Source organism: Nicotiana attenuata, unplaced genomic scaffold (genome assembly GCF_001879085.1).
Source record: "Nicotiana attenuata strain UT unplaced genomic scaffold, NIATTr2, whole genome shotgun sequence".
NCBI lineage: Eukaryota > Viridiplantae > Streptophyta > Magnoliopsida > Solanales > Solanaceae > Nicotiana > Nicotiana attenuata.
The window spans coordinates 102,895-117,388 of NW_017673486.1; the positions used below are offsets into that span (position 1 = coordinate 102,895).

At 36.4% G+C, this 14,494-nt stretch overlaps 2 protein-coding genes across 2 annotated transcripts; one reads left to right on the forward strand and one right to left on the reverse strand.

Moving 5' to 3' along the window:
* The first annotated feature begins 1,303 nt into the window (after positions 1-1,303).
* Positions 1,304-8,303, forward strand: LOC109216499. The gene is made up of 6 exons (XM_019380661.1): positions 1,304-1,620; positions 3,072-3,207; positions 6,928-7,012; positions 7,100-7,147; positions 7,577-7,698; positions 7,794-8,303. The coding sequence occupies exons 1-6, from the start codon at positions 1,458-1,460 to the stop codon at positions 7,912-7,914; spliced, it is 675 nt and encodes a 224-aa protein (XP_019236206.1). The 5' UTR covers positions 1,304-1,457; the 3' UTR covers positions 7,915-8,303.
* A 2,602-nt stretch (positions 8,304-10,905) lies between these two features.
* Positions 10,906-13,680, reverse strand: LOC109216498 (protein GPR107-like). The gene is made up of 2 exons (XM_019380660.1): positions 12,986-13,680; positions 10,906-11,961 (listed from the first exon to the last, which is right to left on the reverse strand). The coding sequence occupies exons 1-2, from the start codon at positions 13,473-13,475 to the stop codon at positions 11,150-11,152; spliced, it is 1,302 nt and encodes a 433-aa protein (XP_019236205.1). The 5' UTR covers positions 13,476-13,680; the 3' UTR covers positions 10,906-11,149.
* Positions 13,681-14,494: the final 814 nt, after the last annotated feature.

Consider the following 14,494-nt stretch of genomic DNA (forward strand, 5'->3'; position numbering starts at 1 on the left):
TCCCAAATGTTCCTGGAAATTCTTGCGCCCACTGGACTATTTATATCTATATGCATCAGGATCCCGATTCATGGATCTCTCGGTTCGAGAAATCAAAATATGAGGCTCGAACCTTTTCTTCCGACTCTTTTTCAAATCTGATAAATATTGGTTGATCGTATATTTCATTATAGTTCTATGATCAGAATATACTTTCTTATTTGATCTCTTTGAATTTTATATTCGATCATACCAAACACACCCTTCGTATGTACGTTTTCAAAAACGATTATTATGCTTTTGATAAAAGACCCGGAAAGAAAGTTTTGATTTCTTTGTTGTTGAAATGAAACGAGCTAAGTTTGACTCAGTAAGTCGACTCAGATCGATTCAACTCTTGATGAATTTATTATTCTTGTAATTTTTTGTTAGGCACTTTAGTTACACTTGATTTCAAGAGTTGGGTTTGAGTTAGAACAATTTGAGCTCATTTCTACACCATTTGATTACAACTTCAAATTCAACAAACTCTAACATCGTGAGTTAAGATTCAGTTTGCTTCAAAAATGGGATTTTCATTATCTAAGGAAAATAGGAGAGTTGAAGAAAGTGTGTGGTTTGATGTTTGATTAAAAAGTGTTTGATAATTTCGATAAAGATCAGACCAGTTCTCTGAGTAGCACAAGGTTGTAAGAGATGTTTTTGTTAATGGGAAGAAACTATTTTAGTATTATAGACATGGAAAGAAGATTATGGATCCGAGGAAAAGAAGAAAAGAAAGAAATGAGTAAAAAATGAAAAAAATAAAAAAGCTTAAAAACTATGTAGAAGCGGGTGGTTCGGGTGAGTTTTAATTAGAAATGGAGCGAGTTTTTTATCCAGTCAGTTTAATTCACTTGTTTTTTTTAAGTTAAAATTAAGGATTTAACACGTAGGGTGAATATGATCCAAATATGGTAATAGTACTAAGAAACTGAAAGTTAATTATTTTCGATAGTAGAAGGATAAATATTATCATTTTTCAAATAGTTTAACAAATTCTATATGTTAGATTCCAGGAAAACAGCAGAAAAAGGAGAAGAAATCATATTTGGAGGTATAATATTTTGTAGTTTCTGCTATTTTTGATCAATTTCTAGATTTTGATGCAGCTTTTTGAGGTGTATTTTCTGCTATTACCCATATCTTTTTAGTATCTAGTTATATTTTTATGTTATATTTTTAGGATTGGATGAGACTTCCTTTTTAAGTTTAAATATATTTTTTTAATAGTTTTTTTTCCAAATCTAAGGAACATAGTAATTTTTTATGGAGACCAATAATGTTAACTTTTGACAAACTTAAAAATTAATACTGCTCAATAAAGTACAATTTTCGTCATTTTCTCCCCTCGCAGCCATTGTTAACTCTGCTTCTTCATTGCCTTAAGCCGAAACTTCACTCCTCCACTTTCAACATTTTAGCTTCAGAATTCCAAGATGATGGGTTTATTGAGAGCTGTGACTAAATCGAACCGTCCGATTCAAATGGGTCTTCAAAATCAAGGGCTCACGTTGTCCCTCAGCAGACAGTTATCAACTCAAATGGAAACTCCTCAGCAGGACAACTCCGTTGATACATTCCTCCAAAACCCATCTACTGGTACATATAAATCTTTCATATAGTTATAATAATAATAATTTATTCTCGCTGTTATATTTATTTTTAAAGATCATTTTTTTGATGTATAAAAAAGTGGATTTTTATGGGTTTTCATAATGCAAGAAAATTATGGATACCCTTTTGTTGATTTGTACTATTAAGCAGTCTTGTTGATTTACCTGTCTTTTTTTTCGAATATTTCAGTATTTAGGGTTTAGGCTGTTCTGCTTATTCCTTGAACATTTTCAGTTTGCTATGAGGTAACTATTGACCTGTTAAAGACTTTGGGTTTCGAAATTATTGTTAAGTGGTTATGAAGGATTTATAAAAGTTATTAGATTATTTGCAGTCTTCTAAAATTTGCATGTTCCTATTTTTGGTGATTTAGGGTTTAGGGTTTTTGACAGGAAGGTCTGTAGGTCAAGCATTAGGGTTGTAGGTTAGGGGTGGTAGAGCTTCCCTTACTTCTTACCGGGGGTGAGGTGGGGTTGTTTAGGGTCGATCTAAGATGTTTTGCAGTTTATGTTGAATCCACACTATCCTTGTTGTTTGTCTTAGCCCCGGACCTTATGTTCTGGTTATTGTTATTGCATGTCATTCATCTTTTGGTTGTTATGCTTCTGTTACTATTACGGTTTCTACTGGAGTTACTAATGAATTGTCTTTTCTTGTTTCTTGTTTTTTTTCCGTCTTTCTGAGCCGAGGGTCTATCGGAAACAGCCTCTCTGCTCTATCAGGGTAGGGTAAGGTCTGCGTACACATTACTCTCCCCACACCCCACTCTGTGGGATTTTACTGGGTAGTTGTTGTTGTTATTGTTGTTAGGGTTTAGGGTTTTTGCTTTTTGCTTATTGCTTGAGCATTTTTCATTTGCTAATAGGTAACTGTTTGACGTGTTAGACTAGAGATTGGAGAAGCTCGTGGCTGTGAAAATGTTTGGTTGGATTTGGTTTTGGTAGAAGGTTGTGAATTTAGCACTTGAACAGAGGCAATAATCATCAATCAATCAACTGTACCTCAATCCAGACTAGTTAGAGTAATTAGGGTCATGAGGTCATCTATGTGAATACTTTGTATCCATGTCACACGCGTTCCTATGAGTTCACTGTTCTATCCTAATTTGGCAGTATTCATGCTAACCACCCTTAACCTTCTGCGACCCCTTCCTTTATCCAAGTTCCAAGCTTGGTCTAGTTATGCTTCACGAAGCTCACATAGATGGAATTGGAGGCAATAATCAACAATTAGAAAAGTTATGAATTCCTTGTATCCACTTTCTTTCGCTTAATTTCCTTTACATCCACGTATGTGGAGGGGACAGGAATTATTTTACATCAGGCTACTTTTGCAATATAGTAATAGCAGTCTTGCATCTTTGTTCATGCCATATGCTTATGCAATTGCAATCTTATATGAGACTGATCCAGGATCTTGGTCTTTCTATTTCCCAGGTTTGGTTTATGGGAGAATCTATGGCATCGGAAGGCATACAAGAAAGAGTGACATTATTAGCATGTTAGGGGCTTCTAATTTGAGCCTAGATGACGTTAGATTTGAGTACAACCCGAACTATGCTCCAGTTGCTGCGTAAGTTTCTTCTTTTATGATATAAGGTTTAACAATATCTATAAGGAAATAGTTCATAGTGCCGTGGCTTTGATTTCTGAGCATCCAAGGGTGTGGGTTGGTTGTCAATGAAGCTAAAATGGATCATTGGGGATCAGGGTTCTAGTCCCTGCAAAAACTCTTGGTGACTTCTTCTCATCTCCCTAAGTTTTGGTGGATATAGTTAACCGTATATGTATTAGGTACTATTGTGAGCATCGCATTGCTTTTAAAAGGGTCGTAATATATGAACCTTCTTATAATGAACTTGCTCTCTAGCAAGATTGTAGGTTTCTTTTTATCTTTTTTATTTCTAATTTGTTCTACGTTCATGACTTGTCACTTGTCAGTGCTTGCCTCCATTTAATCCTGGGATAATACATACTGACCCCCTCAAATTTGCCTTATTTTTCAACTACACAAATTTTTTGGGGTCCCATTACCCCTTGTTCTTGTCCAAAGTGTATCTATAACCGCCCTAACTGTTGACATGGCAAAGGAAGTGCACACAATTGGATCGGAGCACGTGAAAGCCAAAAGCAAATTCAAAAAATATAGCTTCTTTACACATGAGCTGCAATTGACTCAAATCAATCGTTTCCTTTCCTTCCCCAAAAATCCTTCTCATATATAAAAACAAAGATTTTTATCACATTGTTTTCTCTCTTCCTCGTCGCTTCCACCTCTCTCCCCCAACAACCACCACCATTCTTCCATCAATCTCTCTCTCTCTCTCTCTCTCTCTCTCTCTCTCTCTCTCTCTCTCTCTCATGGATCCAAAACCATTTCTTCGCTTAACTTTCTTTCTACTTCCAAGTAACAAGATTCGTTAAAGTTACCCATCATTCTTAGGTTCAAAATTTTTAGTTCCCAGCTAAGCACAAATTTTATGAGAGACGTAGCAAAACCAAGAAAGATCTTTTCCATGCCATCTAAAATCATTGTTTGTGGAAAATAATGATTTGATATTAGGACAATTTGTTAGTTTTAGTTGAGGTCAAATTTAATTAGTTCCGGGAGATGCATGTAAGAATCGAAGATACTGATCTATATCATTTTGCTTTTTGAATAAGGCAACTAAAATATGCTATTAAACATGTATGTGCAGTTTTAATGCACATTAGTGGTTTCATCTGTATCTTATATTAGAGGGTAACATAGGCTATGCTTTAGAAATTAACCACTGAAATTAGACACATATTAAACCGCTACTGTGCATTAATATTATTGATCAAATATGTATTAATGCACAATAGTGGTTTAATATATCCAATAAAATGTTTCTAATAGCATATGTTAGTAGTCATATTCAAAATGCAATGTGTCAGCTTTTCTCTCAACCCAAACCCATGTATGTGTTGTCCACTTTGAATTAACAGAGGTTCACAGATTTATTCCTTGGGCTATGCCATATCGAGCCAAAATGTGGTGGATCAATTTCATCTTCGGAGAACAATGATTCTGAAATTTTATGCACAAGAATGGACCATTAATTTGGATTTCCCTAGCTTTTGTCCATTTTGTATAAATATTGTGGTTTTGATTTCTAATTTGGACTTCCTTAGCTTTGAACACCTCTGTTATAAAAATAAAAATGTTGGGTTTCAATTTCTGATTGTTTGACTTCACTCGGACCAGACAACCAGCATTCAGGAAAAAACCTTGAAAAATATTCATGTCTTAGCTAATTTATTAAAAAGAATATTCAGGTCATAGCTATTAGGAACATTACTAATGCCTACCAATATATGAAAATTGTTTTGAGATTGTTGAGTATGAAAGAGAAAAGTCTGTTTTTCATACCCTATTAAAAACTCTATCAAATGCATGTCGAGAATAAATTATTTTCCCCCCTTTCAGACTTTGCCAAATATTATATACTTGGGTACAATCGATAATTTTATATAAGGATCAAAGTATAAAAACCTGGTAGGATGTGGGTTACTATGTAAAGGAAATCTTTATCATTTGGTAGCAATATTTGGAGTCATACTATTACGTCAAAAGCTAATGATGAATAACTAAGAGTGTCAAGGCTAGTAAAACCTAATGATGAATACTATCTATTATGTCCAAATCAATATTTGGAGTCATACTATTATGTCAAAGAGAATTGACTATTCATAGAGTGATCCTATGATCGTTGCTGGATATAGACTATCTCATTCTTTATTCTATTTTATTTCTTTAAAAATAGAAAGGTGACTCAACTTCTCAGCTACAGTTGGTGGTGAGACTTGTTGGCGTAATGCACGCTAGAACGTAGGGATTCAAGCTCTCATGAACTACTATTAAAAATCAACTTTAATTTTGTTTTGTTTCTGGACAAACAATATCCGGCTAGGCCTATGGCTAGATCCTTTTGGATCTACCAGTCGGCCGGCCCTAGCCGTTTACATGAGCATAGAGAATCTAAACTCTAGCGTTCCACTGGGCCCATGTTACTTGAGGAATTACTCTAGATCTTTTTTGGGGCTACAACTTCGTCGAGGCGACTAGCATCCCTTTCCATTGTGCATTTTTCGAACAAAGAAGATGACTATAAGATCGAATTTGCTCTTCAAGAAACTGCTCAATCCATACCTTCTGCCTATCTCATATCTGTAGAACCTAGTCTTTTTCCGTTGAATACATAGGATATGTAGGCTTGGGTGAGAAATGGTTCCGTCTTGCAATAAGCTTTCCTTGAATACTTATTTATAATCCAGCACCATCTTAATGTTGGAGGATATTCTTATTAATAAAATAACTTTTACCTATAAAAAACCCTATGGGTCGTTGGCTTGTTGGATAAGGGATAACAATCTCGGGAGAAAGTACGGGATTGTTTTATCTCGTGTTTGGTTGAATTTTTTATTCCGGAATTAACAATCCAGGGATTTATATCATAATTGTGGTATTTTTTATACCACATGCAATGTGGGTAACAATCCGGGGATTACTATTCCCAGATTAAACACCAAAATAACAAAGATGCTTTCTCCAAAACTCTCCTCCCAAAGGCCTTTAAAAAAGTCAAGGATGAAATCAGAAATAAAAGTTTTTCTCAATTTATCTAGTGTAAAACTAAACACATGTTTTATATTATACCCTATATATCCATTTCTAGTCCAATGAACTAAATGGGTATCTTAAGAAGTATCTTTACTAAAAAATCATGTTGTTATTTAATTCGTGTATTATGATCCTGGTATAACTTGTTCACCAATCAAATGACCACCGGTTTGTTATCATATTGAATGTCTTGCTTTATTTTTGTAAATGATTTTTAAGGTTGTATAGGCTAATAGCTTGCTAAGTTAATCTGGATTACACTACCAATAGTTAGTCAATGCGGGTAATATATTACTCTTTAGTTTTATACCAGTTTCCTTAGTATGTTTCTTATTAGTGTTGTTTCCTTTTCCACCGGTAGCTTTTGAAGTTTCGTTTTTTTTGTTTGCCCTTTTACCTTTTCGTGGGTTGCGCTTTATGTGAAGAACACTTTCCAATCTTTGACTCCTATCATATATGCATTTTTTGTTATGAGTTGGTTGTTTGAACGAGCTATCTATATATATATGTGTGTGTGTGTGTGTGTGTGTGTGTGTGTGTGTGTGTGTGTAAGTACTTCAAACATTCAATTAATGGATGCCTATTGCTGCCTTATCAAAAAAGAAAATGCTTATTACTGCTCTGTTCCATATTTTATCTCTCGAATAGGATGATTCAGTTCCCTACTCGGAATGCTTATGACGCTTCACTAAGGGCAGTTGTTCGGACGAGTCGCATGTTCAGAATGGAGAGGGTACTGTTTCGAACATACATCTGGTTGATTATTGATCTCTGGAGGTTTGCATGCAGAATCATCATTTCTTTACCTTTCTGATTGTAGGCTGATCGTCAGCAGTGGGACACTTTGCCACACTATGATGGAAAAACTGTAAGTGGGTCTTTGGTGTTAACTGTCTTCATCGTTCTTTCTGTTTGTCTTTTTCTTTTTTGGCGTGTAGGAGTGTGGTAGATGGTGGTGGAAAGGCTGATAACAATAATAAAAACCTCATACTAACTAAGAGGAAAAAAACACAAGGTGATTTCTTCTCATCTGCCTAACCATTTGCGAGTGGAGTTACTTAGTACCTATGCTGGTGGAAAGTAACAAGGACCTAGTGGAGTAGTCGAGGTGGGCCCAAGCTGTTCCACACAGTCGGAAACTACTGTAATTAAATATATACCAATGAACTATTCTTTCTTTCTGAATGCAATGAGATTGATGATAAATTAAATATTGCTATTCGATTCATTCATTTCTAATAGTGATACAAAAGGTGTTTGAAGCAAAGAATCTATTGATGATTGTCGGCTTTTTCAGATTTTATTGCAAGGGATCCCACGGAATGCACTGGCCGATGATGTGGAACATTTTCTTTCGGGTTGTCAGTATGATGGATCATCAATCCAAATATTCGCCAGACAACAGCGAGGTTTTGATAGGTATAGAAGCTTTACCACTCACATCTCGCTGGCTCTTTTAACTGTGATGTGTTCTCTGTTCCTTATAAGATGGAGTTTTGGTTTATTTGTTGCAGACCACCAGCTAGAGTGGCCCTTGTGCAGTTCCCTTCGCAGGCTTTAGCCGCACACGCATTTATTACGAAGAACAGAGGCTTCGTTCTTAATAACCAAATTGCTGTTAGACTTCTTCAGTAATCTCCTCCATCTTCAAAATAATCTACTTTCCATTTCCCTGTGAGCTAGATTAGGATGTGAGATGACAAATAGAAATGTTCTGATCATCTGCCTGCATGTCCAGGCTTCAATCCTCTTTTAAATGAGAAATTTTTATGTTCATTTACTATGGAGAAAGCTGAGATGAAAATCGAAATGCTAGTCTTATCTATACTTTGTTTTAAATAACATAAATATGGGAACACTGTCCTTTCAAATGAGGGCTTCTATTTTATTTTTTAGTGGGCTTCTGCTGATCAAGCTGTGATCTGATCTATTTGTGCCAAATACGTTTGCAGTGAAGGCACATTGTAAGTTTCAAATTCAGGTTTCATCTTTGTATGCAAAGCCAAAACACAATGTTGAATTCAGGATCTTGATATTGTGGATTCTGAGTTATGAGAGTGTGGTGTGTGGTGAGTGGGAAATAGGGTGGGTTGAGAAAGAGTAGTTTTGGAAAATTTCCCTCCTTTTGGCAAGGATGTGGGTGTATGAGGAAAATATTTTTTAAAATATTTAAGCCAACCAAATATAGAAAAATTAAAATTTTCCGAATACTTGGAATTGGCAACATAAAATATACGAAAAAGGGTCAAACTACCTTCGAACTATAGGCTTAGGGTCAAATATACCTTCCGTCCACCGTGCTAAATTGCCCCAGTTGAGGAGGCCGATCACGAACGCTACAGGTGTGGGAGCGATCCTGGTCAGGGAAGGCTAAGACGGCGCCCCACCATTTTCTTTTCAGCTCAAGTCCCACCCTTATGACTAACGTCCATTTCCAACAAAAAAAAAAGAAAGAAAGATTTATTTAATAATGATATGGCAGTTTCTTATTCGTCGAATTTAAAACACTTGTCCCCATTAAAACGACCCGCCCATATGTACCGTTTTCAGAATAACCCGTCCCGAACCAAAAATCTAACAGAAAAAAAGGAACCCCCACCCCCACGGGACTCTTCTTCTTTCTTTTCTAAGTGCCTTTTCTTCAATTTAGGGCTCTTCAAAGAAAGAAGAATCGTGTCAATGGCTGCAATAATTTTTTTAGCTTATTCCACAAGAAAATCAGTTCAAATATGTAGAGAACTACAACTTTTGGACATAAACAAACATCCACAAATCACTAAATACCCTTTAAAATTTCAGATCTGAAAATTTTGACTAGCTTCAACAACGGACAACTTTATTCCTTGCATTTTCGAGCAACCAAGACAGTAGATAAACTTGACTTTAGCTTCAAATAATAATAATCAGTAGGTTCCAAGCAACAATCTCGACTTTCAAAACCAAACTCTCTCAACAACTTTGACAATTTCAAGCCACGAATTTAGCTCACCAAAGATCCTAATCAGTAGAGTGATCAAGGAAAGTTTTAAGCACTAAAACTCTTCAATTCAGCAAAGGATCATCCTTTCTCAATTCCACCAGTGAATCCAGTTGTATTTTCAAATGCTCATACCAATGAAATTCGTAAACTCAGAAACAAAGCATGAACTCAAGTGTATTTGATCAAATAGTGATACTATATTTTATTTTTTTAATTTTTGTTTTGCTTTTGATTTGGTAATAAAAAATTAGGCACTTCAGGTGGGTTAGTGCAGTTTGGGGCCAGAGGCGGATCTAGGATTTTTATAACATGGGTGCACCACCAAAAAAAGAGAAAAAATGAACTATTAAGTGGGATTTGATTCCTGGTCCTCTAGGTAAATAACTCAACATTCAACCTAGTGAACCATTTAGCCTTTTTGGAGCATGGGTGCCAGCAGATAATACTAGACCAATTCTAAAAATTATATACATAAAATACTTAGTTTACCGGAAAGACCATGGGTTCATGTGCCCTATGTATTTGTCTACAAATCCGCCCATGTTTGGGGAGGGTTAGTCCGAAAATGGGCACATATGGATGGGTCTTTTTAATAGGAACATGTGTTTTAAATTCAGCCAATGAGAAGCTGCCACATCATTATTAAATATCTTTTTTTGGTGGAAATGGTTGTTAGTCCAAAGCGTAGGCTTGAGCCGAAAAGAAAACGTCGGGGGCAATTTTAGCGCAATAGGTGGATGGAGGATATATTTAGCCCTAAACCTATAATTCAGGGGCAGCTTTGATCTTTTTCCGTTAAATATATGCTATTTAGAAGATGGTTCTAGTAAAGATCTACGAGAAATTTGTCTTAAAATCTTTAAATTCGTTCTTCGTATCTCGATGTTGTCCCGTTTCTACGTACTACACCTAGCATAAAGTTATATCATGCCTAGTAGTGCATAACATGATATGCATGATAAACTCTTACTGAAGCTTAACAAATTCTACTAATCTTCACTCACTCTCCTTCAGTCCTTTGAACATCTTTAATGACAAGGCTAGTGCAGCATGACGAAGTAATCAACGTAATTTGGAGTGTATTATCAATATAGTTTGCTGATTCAATGAGTACTTCTAACTTGAACCCCCCCACCCCCCACCAAAAACAAAAAAGAAGAAGAAGAAGAAGCAGCAGCAGCAGCATGAATGCTAGAAACCATAAGTGGAGAAAACTTGAGCCATTCTAGGATGAACACACTCCAGTTCACCCTAAAGTCATCAAGAGTATAATTGAAACAACATAAGAAAGCATAAAAAAGCACATAACGAGATGGACAATAAGCAATCATCGCCACCAAGCCAACAGCCTAAAAAGATAAGCATGGCTAAGTAAAATTTCTCCAATGTGAAGACTAGCCAATCGTAACAACTTCATGCACAGTTCAAGTACTTCTTGAATTCACTTATGACTCGTTTATCCCATATTTGGTTGGGAGAAAATTGCGGTATAATTAATCCTGAGATTAGTTATCCCGGGACTGTAATATTTTTTTATCCCATGGAAAGGTGGAATAACTAATCCCGAAATAATTAATCCTAAGATAACTTCTTTCCAACCAAAGAACTCCTAAGTGGAGAGAGAAGGCAAGGAAAGACGATAAAGGGACAGATGAAACAAAATCATGATAAGGGACTATTACATGAAAATGAGGTTTATATAACAATTACATGACATCAGAATTCCATTATCCAAAATTACAAGCCCGTTTTGTGATTCCACAGCTACCAAAAAAGAAAAGTGAATTGTAATTCGTCCCAGTAAACCTACTTATCACTTCAGTAAACTCACAGTGTTAGGCTGACAACTGTATAAAATGGCTGGGCGAGACCAGCCACCAGATCTCAAAATCACAGCTCAAACTCCTCATCCCGAAGGGCCACTGCTGCAGCCTCTTCTTCCTCATCATCAAGAACAAAGTACTCATTCTTCTCCACTGGCCTAAACATGTAAAACATCACCATGTAAAAAGCTAAGCTCACTATTTCCTCTGCAGAATATGCCACCCATTGATACTTATAAGCCGAAATTGTCCTCAAGGCAAAAACCACAATCCTTGTGAAGTACAAGTATCCAATCACCACAATATAAAACTGCCTGAAAAGAGTCAACTTTGCCAAGTTCCTTGCTGCCTTCCCATCAGTTTTGGAAGTCTCCCTCAACGACCTAATCGACCACACAATGGGGAAAATAATAGCACAGCAGCAGATAATATCAACAATCAAAAAGACCTGATTCCAAGTGACCCAATCCTTAATGAAAGGACCTGTTTCTCCAATCACAACGGAAGCCACATTAGCCAAAACCTGAAGCGGAATCACAATCATCAGCACCTTCTTCTCCCTCTCTTGCAAAAAGGGCTTCAAGAACGACCACCCAGTACCGATCAAAACAATAACAGTGAAAAGCAAAACCACACGTATGGACTGGAAAATGTAGAACAACACATCCCATCCGTGTGCAGTACCAGTAACCTTAACATAATGCTTATCCTCAGCAGCGAAAAGCAAATTCAATGCCTTCATTATAACCAAAAGTGCCATAAGCCCATGAATCCTATGCACAGATTTCTTATTCTTCAAACACACAAACACCCAGACGCCGAGAAAGCCAAAATAAGCCAAGAAAAACAAAAAGTACAAAGTGGGCAACTGAGTAAGACCTGTACAAAGAGGGCAAATTTATGATAAGTTGAATATGCAGAGAGAGGGAAAATACAAAGTGCATAACTGAATTATGGTTATTTGACATTTCCACCAAGTGGGTTTCATGTTATCACAATATTTGAATATGACAAGTTATTAAAAGTATTAGTATTACCTTGCATTTGTTATGATGAAATATTCCCGTTGATAATGTTTTATTCAAGAATTCATTTTTTCTGATTATTTGCCAGTGTTTGGTTGGTATTAAAGTAAGTGACATATGCTAATTGTTCTAAAAGTAATACAGGGTATAAGGATAGTGTTTTCATGTTACCTCTGAATACTAAAGGTTAGTAGCAATTGAAACACGTAATATGGAGCCATTTTAGAATATTTCCAATTGTAAAAACAATGACTTTGGAAAAGTCATTTTCCTCTTTTTGATGGAAAACATTTCCCTTGTAAAAAGTGTTTTTTCCACAATTCAAGTAACCAAACAATGGGAAAATCGTTCCATCAAGGAAAATATTTTGTTTTACACAATTCAAGTAACCAAACAATGAAAAATGGTATCATCGAGCAAAATATTTTGCTCTTCCCAATTCAAGGTAACCAAAAACTCGAAAAATAATTTCATCAAGGAAAAGACTTTACTTCCACAACTCAAGCTAAAACAAATGATTTTACAAAGGAAAATATTTTACTGGGAAATATTTTCCCCATATCAAACCAGAAGAACCCTTCCATCAAGGTGATTTCTGCGGGCACTGTTAACCGGTACCTGTGTTGGTGATTGTGAGGTAGCAGGTACCCGGTGCCCAACCTGACCCCAACACCACCGTCATAACTTATGAAAAAACACTTTCACCATCATATTTTGCAGCCATACGATGGAAACTCGATCAAATGCACAGATTACCTATTCTTCAAACACACATACATCTATAAATCCAAAAACACAAAATAACCCAAACAAAAGAAAAAAAATACAACTTGGATAATATATCAGAACAAAATACAAAGTAGGTAATCGAATAAAACCTGCAGAGAGATAATCTTTAACACGGCCATCGAGATTATAAAGCTCAGTTCGTACATCCATAGACACCTTCGATTCAGGTGCACAATTAGCAAAAAACAGAGAGTATTCATTAGGTGAAGTTACAGGGTAAGCTCGATCGAAGGACGAATTAGGCGGAGGCGAAAGATCACGAAAAGTGAAAAGGCGTTGAATGTAATTTGATTCAAGGACACAGAAATTAGGGTTTTGTTGAAGCTCAATTAGGACTTGAATTAAGGATTCTTCAGATAAGAGGAAAAATCCGAGGCGGGAAGCGTCAGGCGATGTTACGGTGGAGATCACAGAGACGGAGGAGACAGAGATTGATGTTTGACCCGTGTGTGTGAACCCGAACCGTTCGAAGAGGATCATGGGCCGGTTATCAGATCGGATTTTGAGTTTTTTTATTTCGCCGGCGGTGAATGAGGAGAGGCAGAGTAGAAGGAGGAGGAGGATGGGTAGTTTCGTCATTTTGAGCGGTGGTGGAATGGAGGCTGCGCTGGTGAGTTTGGTGGCGGATAATGGTGGTGCACGGCGGAGGAGAGATGCGCGGGGAATTTGGTGAAATGAAAGTGGGAAGAAAATGGGGAAAGGAGACCCCTAATGCGTTAGATCTTGGAAATTTGGTGGGATCCAAAACCGAGAGAAGAATTTGTTTTTGGCATTTAAAAAGAAAACGAAGTTACCAACGTAATTTGGAAGAAATTATTTGTATTTATGGGTAATCTAATTTTGGTACATATTGTTGTAATATAATTCTCCCACAAAAAAGATTAATATTCTAGTTCCCTAGTTTACAAAAAGAAAATGTTCATTTTTGTTGTATTTAAAAACTAATAGTACAACTTATTCTTACCGTTTATTATGTAATAATATATATGTGTTGATAGAAAATGATAAAAGTAATGGCGTATTTTTCTGACAATGCTAAGTATATCTAACATGTGATAAAGTAAGAAATTAACCATTGTTCCATTAATATGGAGTAACTATTTACTTGATTTTACCAACATGGTCATTTTTAAATATTCTATACATACAGGATTAACATAAGGCTCACAAATATACATTGATCCTTATTTATGTGATAAAAAAAAACTTGTGTACACGGTCAAAATCAGGTATGCCCGATTTCACGGGCTCGCAGAGTCGCTTCAAGCCCGAGTTCAAGATGGGGCGAGTTCGAGGCCGATGGTCCAAGCCCGAGCCCGATGATAGAGTATAAGGCTCGAAGATCGGAGTACGCGGCGAGCACCGAAGCCGAGTATGACCAACCCCGAGATGATGCCACCATGGGTTTGTTACAGAAGGGCAAGATTCTCGCCACGCCCCCAAGATCATGGCATAAATTCCGGAATAGATTTGTACGAGTTAGTACGAATCCATACTAGGCGGTTAGACAGCTATCCCAATAAGATTCCTTACTGTAAATAGAAATGTACCTTATTTAGGGTCCCTACTATATAAAGGGGACCCAAATCATTTGTAAC

Coding starts and splice junctions, on each gene's coding strand:
- LOC109216499 (XM_019380661.1), top strand. CDS start 1,458: ATGATGGGTTTATTGAGAGCTGTGACTAAATCGAACCGTCCGATTCAA. Junction 1,621..3,071: donor CCTCCAAAACCCATCTACTG/GTACATATAAAT, acceptor TCTATTTCCCAG/GTTTGGTTTATGGGAGAATC. Junction 7,013..7,099: donor GCATGTTCAGAATGGAGAGG/GTACTGTTTCGA, acceptor TTCTGATTGTAG/GCTGATCGTCAGCAGTGGGA.
- LOC109216498 (XM_019380660.1), bottom strand. CDS start 13,475: ATGACGAAACTACCCATCCTCCTCCTCCTTCTACTCTGCCTCTCCTCA. Junction 11,962..12,985: donor TAAAGATTATCTCTCTGCAG/GTTTTATTCGAT, acceptor CTCTTTGTACAG/GTCTTACTCAGTTGCCCACT.